Source organism: Mya arenaria, chromosome 13 (assembly GCF_026914265.1).
Source record: "Mya arenaria isolate MELC-2E11 chromosome 13, ASM2691426v1".
Lineage (NCBI taxonomy): Eukaryota > Metazoa > Mollusca > Bivalvia > Myida > Myidae > Mya > Mya arenaria.
In genome coordinates, this window is record NC_069134.1 from 52,304,373 (window position 1) to 52,314,502 (window position 10,130).

General features: G+C 33.9%; 1 protein-coding gene across 1 annotated transcript; it reads left to right on the forward strand.

The window, feature by feature from the left end:
• The first annotated feature begins 361 nt into the window (after positions 1 to 361).
• LOC128214238 (adrenodoxin-like protein 1, mitochondrial) lies at positions 362 to 9,334 on the forward strand. The gene is made up of 6 exons (XM_052920601.1): positions 362 to 512; positions 2,345 to 2,399; positions 3,714 to 3,820; positions 5,644 to 5,731; positions 6,007 to 6,059; positions 7,665 to 9,334. Exons 1-6 carry the CDS (start codon positions 365 to 367, stop codon positions 7,766 to 7,768), a joined length of 555 nt encoding a protein of 184 aa, XP_052776561.1. The 5' UTR covers positions 362 to 364; the 3' UTR covers positions 7,769 to 9,334.
• The last annotated feature ends 796 nt before the right edge of the window (positions 9,335 to 10,130 follow it).

Here is a 10,130-nt window from a genome sequence, read left to right on the forward strand (position 1 = left end):
GCTCTTGCTATTGTGCTACTGATACTGCTACTACTGCTGCTGCTGTTGCCGCTGCTGCTACTGCTACTGCCGACTCTCTGCAAACCTCTTTACTGTACCGGCTACAGCACATACATGTATGCCCTCGGGTCGCATATTTCGATCCGCCCCGCATACTCGTTCATTATACTTATAGTCGAGGGCGACTGCCATAAGCACCAACCAGATGATCTCTTACAACGGCTTATGGGCTAGGACGCTTTCAGACAAAAAGGTGATACTGATATATAAAAGAATATATTCCCGACCGCAGAAATGAGCGGTACGGATTGCGTACGGCGATTAGTTACATACAATTACTTACGCAATAAAGATGGCGGCGCCCATGGTCAAAGTCAGGCGATTACTTGCTCTCGCAAATATCAAGAACAAGAATATTGCGAAGAATTCAAGAATGCTGTCAACAACACTTACATATTGCAGACTTAGACATGTTTTGCATCAATTTAAGCGGAGCATTACTCTTTCTACAAGTGCGTACCTTTATTTATTTTATTTTTAGTGCTGACTTCCTGCCGCTATTGTAGTCTATAAATAGACGCGCATGAGTCAAAGTGTTTTTTTATAAGCAGACTCTCGGCGTAACAGGGAAATAAAAAGTTTTCATTATGACCTAAACGTTTCCCTAAAGTGTCATTTGTTTGGCTACACAGCTTCAAACAAAAATATGAAAACAGCTGATAATTTTTAATTATCAAGGTATGGTCTCTATATTATGCACAAGTCAATAATTGTAACCACAGTCTCCTAGGTCCGGGGGTATACGGGGATAGCCAGGGAATTGGGACATGTTTTTACCTTCCTGATGGCACCGCAATTCCGGCTGAATGTGGTGGTTTTGTCTCGAACTCAAAATAGCGGGGAATGGGCCTTACATAGAGTTGCTGGGGTGTGGGGTATTTGGCGGGGATTTAACCAGCAGTACATCCTTGAAGGGCGGGGATTTTACCCGGGCTCGGCAGGATCCAAGGTTAAAGTCCCCAGTTTTCAGAACATGAATGTCAAAACACCTTGCATTTGAGTCATCTTTGGTGCATTTTTTTTACTTACAGTTTCTTTCAGATCTAAACTAGGTCTAAGTTTAGGGTATGGTAACTATTCTGACAATGTGTATACTGTCTTTATCCAATCTACAGGTAACATCATCTCAGTCTCACTTGACTATTACACATTGGGTGGGTACAGTACTGGTCAAAGAAAAGTAAAAAAAGTGCTCCAGCTAGGCCTTTTTTCGAGGCCATTGCCCTTTCATTTATGGAATCATCATCAAAGATCGAGGGTCCTATACCCTGTAATCCTCTGTCATACTTTGGATGTTTTGCGCAATACACATAATAGTAGTGTTTCTGCTATGTGGTTTGAGCATGGCGACAATGTCATGCTGTCCTTTTGACTGCTGAAAATGTACCTTGCTGCCTCTTCATTTTCCCATATGCCTTGTATGACAGCTTCTTGTGTAATTGTGTAAATAGCAGACGACCTGTGTTTTCAAAATAAGTTTTTATTGGTGTTGAATAAATACGAAATCTAAATGCTCAATGTGACTTTTTTCATAGTAACCATAGCTTTTGATTTAAATACTATCATGGAATGTCAGCAAGAATGTTGCACAGGATTGACTAATGCAAAAAGAAATGACTTATGACTTTATTTCAGAAAAGTTTAAAGCTACCATTTAGAAAAATTTTCAGTGTATATATTATATTTTGGGGGATATTCACCTGTGTTTGATTGAGCTGGCATTCGATTGAGCAAGATCCCCCCTGACTTATATAATCGTAAACTGATGATCAGCACAAAGTTAAATAGTCTCATCATTTGCAAAACAACAATTTTCAAGAAAAAGATAGGATTTCTCTGTACATTACAGAATGTGCCGAATGCATACATGTTTTTATAATTAAAAATGCTCCCTTACTCCCAAAAAAACACAATTAAAACAAATGTTTTAATATACCGAAAAGGATGAATAATTTTTGAAAATAATGGTTCTTGTGAAGGAAACCTTGTTTAATATGAAAGAAAGGTGCAGAAAAATGGTCTTTCTACTGTATGAGACAGTAGTTGGTTACTGTAAATCTTTTAGGACTCTCGTCTTTTAATATTTTTGAGTTTCAGCTATTAATACACAGTTACAATCTTGTTATCAGTACTTATTATTTTCCATAAATTTAGTAAGTAAAAGGTTTATGTCTCAAAATTTATTTATTAGTTTGTTATACATGTGTATGTATTGATTTTCAGGAGTGTCACTTTAAATGTAAATTCAATAAATTAATTTATCAATTCAAATGATATATTTCAGATCCATTGTTGCATGGAGAGTACGAATATCAAGACCCCAAATCTGAAGATGAAGTGTAAGGAGAACAATACAAATTACAAAAGCTACTTTAATCTTTATTTGAATTATTATTGTAATGTTTTAAAATCAATGAATTATCTATTTTATTGTTAATGTTTGGTTATTTTTTCATATATTTTTTTCTTCCATTATTTCTTCATTTTAGATTATAAAATTATTTTTTTAAGCTTAAATGAAGACTGTTAAGAAAAATCTGAATATTATAAAATGAATTGGAACTTGAATCCAAGTGTGTGTTTCTTTTAAATTCCCAAAGCTTTAGAAAAGATTGCTTTAAAAATACAGAATTCATGCTTTTTTCCGCAAAGTGGATTTTTTTCCTTATTTCTGGTTAAACAATTATTTATGACTGTCTTGTTTAAGTACAAATGTTGCTGTTTAGAATTGACTGATTAAAGCAGGGTTCGAATTTAACTTTGAGGAGCACTCGCAAAATTTTGCGAGTGCATTTTGAGGTAACTCGCACAATGACAAATTAACTTGCAATTTTATTATTTGCTTTATTCCCTTAAAATAAAGTAGAAATTAACACCTAAGACATATTATGAATATTAAAAAGTATCAATCTTGAGTGACTCGACTACTAGAACTTGTTGATGGCTTATTCTATTTGGGGGTTATGGAAAGACTCGTCTGATGCTGGCAGCTTTTTGATAACAAAGCTGTCCAATAATTTGACATTGTTCACTTTGTATATTTACCCTCGCCATCGGGTAATTTAATACCCATTCGACAAGCACGCTACAGATTTAATTAAGTCTATAAGTATTAAAAACAATAAAATAATAAATTTAAAATAAAAAAGCAACAGTAAATGTAGCGTGGATACTTTGGACCATGAAATATATCGATCAACGAAGTCTGTTCATTTTGACAGGATGATGGAGTTTACATATAGTGCGCAAAAGCGCTAAATTTAGCCAATGATTGAGCTAGGTGATTACGTCATTCGTATTTACTTTGTATTATGCACGCCTAGAGAGCATCCCGGAAAGATTTGAGATAAAACTCGGCCTTTTCCGTATTTGTTCTTTTTTTGTAAACCCACTAGAGCGTGACTCCGTACTGTCTTCTTTATACAGGTAGTGTAAACATGCCACTTATAGGCTGTTTACACTCGACTACATAGCGGAATTAAGTTCATGTTTATTCTACTTTTCTTTTAACATTTTGTGGTCTAGAAAAAGCCACTCACAGAATTTTACGAGCTTGAATAAAAGTCACTCGCAATTTCCAAATGTCCCTCGCATTTTGTGAGTATGCGAGTCTAAATTCGAACCCTGCAAAGTCTACTTCTTTTTATTTTCAGAGTGAACATAACATATATAGACAAAAATGGAACGAGAATTCCGGTGAAAGGGAAAGTTGGTGATAATGTGATGTACCTGGCTCACAGACACGGGATAGAAATGGAAGGTATTATTAATTATTATTATTATTATAATTATTATTATCTGTGTGTTTAATATTTTTTTAACCCTTTTTTAGCCCATTTCAAAGGCTTAAACATATCCTTTTGTCCAAAATCATGTGAAAATGATTCATTCTAAAAAAAAAATGAAGGTAGCACACTTTTACCCAAGGCCTAAAAAAAATACATTTGGTTCGGGTTACCCGACCCTACCTACGGAATAGGCGCAGACCCTACCGTTGTTATAGTCAGTTTGAAAAAAAAATGAAAAAAAAAATCTTTTTTTTTTAATTGCTTTTCAATGTGTAGTTTAAAACCTTAAATGCTTATACAGGAGATAACTTTAACACCATTCTCCAATGATGAAAATAACATTCTTATATAAAGCCTAATAAAAAAATAAAATAAAAAGCCTACCTACCCTACCTATTTTTGAAAAGGATGTAACCCTAACCAAACAATTTTTTTTTAGGCCCAAGCAAAAAGGCCATGAACCTGTTCCCAAATGCCTACTAAAATACTTGTTTTGTCAAAAGCTTTGAACAGGTTGTCTGTTAATTAGTGTTGGGAATCGGTTGCAATTCTACTATCGATGATCGGTTCCACTCAAGTAACCGATTATCGATAGTACAATCGGTTTTTAAAATACTAGATAGTACCCGAGTTGTAGTGAAGTTATTAAGTGTTGTTGTATAAAAAATAGTTCATTTACTTGCTCATTGTGGCTTTCATCAGCCATTTTGTTAAAGATAACATCTGAACACTTACTTCGATTATAATCGATCATCGGAACATCACTACTGTTAATGCAGTAGTTAGCACATTTATTTGACAGTTGTTAGCGCACTTGCTTCTCATCAAGGTGTCCCGGGTTTGATAAAAAACCTACCTACCTCCTCCTCAAAATTTGGGTTGTTTAAGGCCAAACAAAATATAAATTGTGTAGATCTTAATTAGGCCTAAAAAAATAGCATAGGTTAGGGTTACCCAAGCCTTACTACAAAACATGTGGCGACACTACCATTTTAAAAGCTTGTTGGTATAAAAAAATGTTCTAATATGTCGTACAAAACGTTTAAAGTTTTATACAGAATATTACTTTTATGCGATTTTCCAAATGATGGTGATAACTTACATAAACCTAAAAAAGAAAGAAAAAAAAGCATACAGTACTGACCCTACATGTTTGTGAAAAGTATGTAACCCTAATCATATACATAATACATGAAAGAACAATATCTTCAGACTTGAGTTTGATATATTTATAGGAGCGTGTTGTGTTTGATATATTTATAGGAGGGTGTTGTGTTTGATATATTTATAGGAACGTGTTGTGTTTGATATATTTATAGGAGCGTGTTGTGTTTGATATATTTATAGGAGCGTGTTGTGTTTGATATATTTATAGGAGCGTGTTGTGTTTGATATATTTATAGGAGCGTGTTGTGTTTGATATATTTATAGGAGGGTGTTGTGTTTGATATATTTATAGGAGGGTGTTGTGTTTGATATATTTATAGGAGCGTGTTGTGTTTGATATATTTATAGGAGCGTGTTGTGTTTGATATATTTATAGGAACGTGTTATGTTTGATATATTTATAGGAGCGTGTTGTGTTTGATATATTTATAGGAGCGTGTTGTGTTTGATATATTTATAGGAGCGTGTTGTGTTTGATATATTTATAGGAGCGTGTTGTGTTTGATATATTTATAGGAGCGTGTTGTGTTTGATATATTTATAGGAGCGTGTTGTGTTTGATATATTTATAGGAGCGTGTTATGTTTGATATATTTATAGGAGCGTGTTGTGTTTGATATATTTATAGGAGCGTGTGAGGCGTCTCTGGCTTGTTCCACGTGCCATACATACATTCATGAAGACTTCTGTGATAAACTGCCGGAACCAAAGGAAGAGTAAGTTTTAGCTAAATGAAACTTCTCAGCATTTTTTTTCGACACGTTTGGGCCAATCAGCTCTAAAAAAATCTCAAAAATTGGATTTAAGTTCAGAAATGACTTAAAATGTTTTATGAATACTGGCTTGCAGGCTTGTACCTATTTACATTTGCTATTTTCTCTCCAAAATGGAAGGCTAGGATATCTCTTCACAAGCTAAAGTGACATCCTATTGATATCCTGTTAAAACTATGCATTTTCTGTGATGCTACATGCATACATTTCTTATCCAGGGAAGAAGACATGCTGGATATGGCGCCATTCCTGAAAGTGAACTCTAGATTAGGTCAGTATACCGGTTCAGGCCAGTATTCAATCTAAGTTGCTTGAATACGGCCCCTGGTTTGGTTAATCCTAGATCACAACTTACATGTATAATTAGGGTTTTAGCGTATGTGTTAATAAATAAGTGATTTGGTAATGACCATGTTATTTAATACTGACTTTAAAATAAAATGGCTGCTGTTTCTGAATTTCCACCTGCGAATCTATATCATTTTTTGGCAATGTTTAATAAGCCAATCAAATTCTTTAAAATTCGGGCTGACTGACCGGTCCTTATAATGCCATATGGCCCGAATTGGTGTGTAATATTTCTTATATTATACCGAACACTTTTCATTACAATTCAATATTTTTAAAGCGATTTAAATGTGTTTTATTGAACAAAGCTAATAATGTTTACTTGCGACAAGTTTTCGCCGTTGTGAAAATAGCAAGCCGCACTTACTAGTTGTATGACGTCACCGGTCCATATTACATTTTGGGCTAGGTCCGGACCGGCCAAAAATATAATATGGACTGCTGACATTATAAAAATAGATTTTCATCAAAATACGGTGATATACGGACCGATCGAGTTTATATATACAAAGAAGGGACAAATTTATGTGAGGTATAATATTAATTAATAGTTATTTAATAAAAAGGGTTATAGAAGGGTGCTGCACCCTGTCCTATATTGATAGCACCCTTCTGCTCTCATGGAAATCACCATGTACAGACATGTTTTGGTGTTGCTCCATGGCGCTCCTATTTTGGTATATACTTGTCAATGAAGAGGTAAAAAGTTTGTGCTACAAATGTATATACTTTGAAAATCAATATCATATCTCTTGTTTTTTTAACCTACTTGTAATAATTGAAATGAAAAGGACCTTTGACTGGTTCACCTGAATTTTCTGATTAATAACTTGTGCAGATATATTATTACTCTTTAACTAAAGTAAAACACTAAGACCACCATATGAAATCTATGATGATTTGGGGTACTATATTGTCTTGTTAGTGCAGTGTTCTGGGTACTCCCTAATCAAAGACACATCCCTTGGTTGATGTGATGGATGGCATGTAATACTAGTTTGTAGTCACCAAGCTGGACAAGTGGTTTTCTCCGGGTACTTAGGTTTTCCCCACAATACTAGACCACATTCTTGCTTTGCAAAGAAAATGAATGATACATTGTTGTTATGACTTGTTTAACTACCATTGTTTTATGAGTAAAGCATTAGTGTACATGCTGGGGCTGAGAGAAATTGTGCATTAAGTTTTACTAAGATAAGATCATAGGGCAGGCAGTCCAATGCTTATGCTTTTGAATTTAAAGGTCCATTTAAACTGTAACTACATATTTGTTCTCATCAATTATTTTTTTCCAGTCGTCCACTAGCCTTAACAGGGTATTTTGGCAGCTATATGAGATTCTAAAAGCTGCCAGGAAAGGAACAAAAATGCTATCAAAATGAACTGTTTCATCTCTAAAACTGAACTAGGGTACTATACTTGCTGTTAACTTAGAAGTTTAAACAAGAGACTAGCTTTGTTAACAATAAGATATGTGTCTACGACTGATTTATTATACAGTACTGTACTTGTTATTGTTATCTTGCAGGTTGTCAAATTGTTCTGAACAAGGAGCTTGAAGGGATAGAAGTCAAGTTGCCACCGGTGACGAGAAATTTCTACGTCGACGGGCATGTACCACAACCACACTGAAACCTTAACAAAGGGTATACACCAGTTTCAGAGATACCTCAATCTGGGGCATATACCAGTTTCAGTGATACCTCAACCAAAGGATATTTACAAGGTGCAGTGAACAGTTAAGCTTGTAGACTTGCAGAGTACTGCCCTTTGCCACAGATCAAGTTTGTCTTTCTTGTTATTATTCATGTTTCTAGTCGTTATAGTCAGGTCAGAGAATTCTTATTTTAGATTTTCATCCTGGTGTACGATGTACTTATGTCGGTAAAACCAAACTATTTGTTGTAAAGAACCTGGTGGTAAAATACGGCAAAAATTAGACTTGAAATTACATGTTTCAAAAGCTTTCTTAGTTAAAACCTAAGCTTTTGTCACAACAAAATTTGGCCTCAGCATGTAGTGGTAAAAAATACGGAAAAATAAAGCAGAACTTTACATGATACAAAAGCTTTCTTAGTAAAAGAATTTTGAATAAATCCTGCTCGACAACTTTATTATTTAAAGAATTTGATGAGAATCTGAAGATGATTTTTCTCTGGCCTTGTATTAATGTAAGTTGTGTTCTTTTGCTCTGTCAGTTTGTAATAGGTACATACACATTTGATACTTAAGTTGAAATACAAGAGTTCTGTATATTTTCTCATCGTCTTAGTTTTACTCAAAATCTGGTAATAGGATTATGAATAATGGCATTAGTGTAAAAGGTGTATTCCATCAGATTGGTTTTCACTGGTTCTTAAGCTCATCTGATTTTCAAAGGAAAAAATAGTTCCTGTTGTCATAGTCTTGGTAGTTTTCTTAAGTGATGTTGCTGTGAAAAAATATTAACTTGATTGACTCGATGCCAGTGATTATGCACATATATTATAAGTTCCATAACTCTGACTCAAATAATTGTCCACTAAGAAATAGATTAGGGTTGGAGTTCGCTCTTGTTTAATAATACAATGAAAAATACAGAAGTTAAAAATAAATAAATAACCCTGTTTAGGGTAAGCCTTGCTTGCTTATGATCTGAAAGAGTAATAATTTAAGTTTGATTTGTGTCTTAATTCTCCATTTTTTTTGCATTTTGTATTTAAATCATATTTTGTGCTTCCATTCAATCAGCAACTGTGATAAATTGAAGACATATTTGTAGTAAATATTCATGGGTTTCTAGAAAATGTTGATTATGCAGAGTTGAAATAATTTCTTAAACAGAACTACCGGTATGTTAATGAAATTTGTACTTCAGGCACACCAGTGATAATAATCTAATTATGAAAAAAGTAACAATGGGTGGGACAAAAGGAACTTTTATTCATTTATAAGTGCTAATAGATCTCATGGTGGACTTAATTTCATTAAAAAATACTGAATGGAAAACTGCTACAAAGTTCAAGATTTTAAAAAGATCTTAAGCTTGCTTTGATTAACCAAAACATGATTGCAGTTATGTTGTTTATTTTGTCAGGTTCTAGATAAACATTTGAAAGAAAACTGAAACTTCAGTCCACATACTTGTAACAAGTGGAAATGAAGAAAAAATGTTTATAAGCTCATGTGTTTTCTTTGAAGAATAAAACGTCAATGTATTTTCATAGCGTTGGTATTGTGATTTGCACATTGTCATAATTTGTACAACCTTGGCTGTAACTCAAAAAATCCGAAATATTCTCATGAAACTTGGACCAGTTGTTCGTAGTTGTTCCTACTGACAATTACACAGGTACCAAGTATGCCAAAGCTCATTTATTTGGCTTTCATAAATGTCAAAATACAACAGATTAATGTTGATAGCAGTGTACACACATTTATATTTATAACTGAAAAAACTAAAGCAACTAAACTAAAAGATATAATCAGCTTTGCTTTACTATACTTTATGTGAACTTGTTAATAAAACAGTAGAAGACTGCATGTAGTCTGTAGTTTCAAGTTTCACTTTTTTTTTGTTGTGGCAAATTCCAAAATTAAGGAGTCAGGCATAAAATTATGGATTCCAGAAAAAAACAACTTTTCAGGTTAATGACCATTTATTCAATGATTTTACTAATCATTTGGTATTGTTTTTTTTCTTTTGGGGAATGATGTCCCTCAAGCCCCCTTTTATCAAAGAAATGTTTCCTGATTTGTCAATAGTGACAATCTTGTTTTGGGTGATGTCCAAATGTAAATCTTCCACCATCTGAGCTGATGGTAAGAGCTAATAAACCCATGCAGAAAAGTTGTCATATATTTTCTTCATTATTGCCAGCTATAGTGTAAGGTGATGTCAAGTTTTTCTTCCAAGTTTTTTTCCAAGGAAATGGCTTATTGTAATGTTTCCTGAACTGTCAATAGTGACAATCTTGTTTTGGGTGAATTGAAAATCTTCCACTATCTGTGCAGA

What these genes read in the sequence shown, in the direction of transcription:
- LOC128214238 (XM_052920601.1), top strand. Translation starts at nt 365, where the DNA reads ATGGTCAAAGTCAGGCGATTACTTGCTCTCGCAAATATCAAGAACAAG. An exon ending in ACACGGGATAGAAATGGAAG is followed by an intron (nt 3,821 to 5,643) that starts GTATTATTAATT and finishes ATATATTTATAG; the next exon opens with GAGCGTGTGAGGCGTCTCTG. An exon ending in GAAAGTGAACTCTAGATTAG is followed by an intron (nt 6,060 to 7,664) that starts GTCAGTATACCG and finishes GTTATCTTGCAG; the next exon opens with GTTGTCAAATTGTTCTGAAC.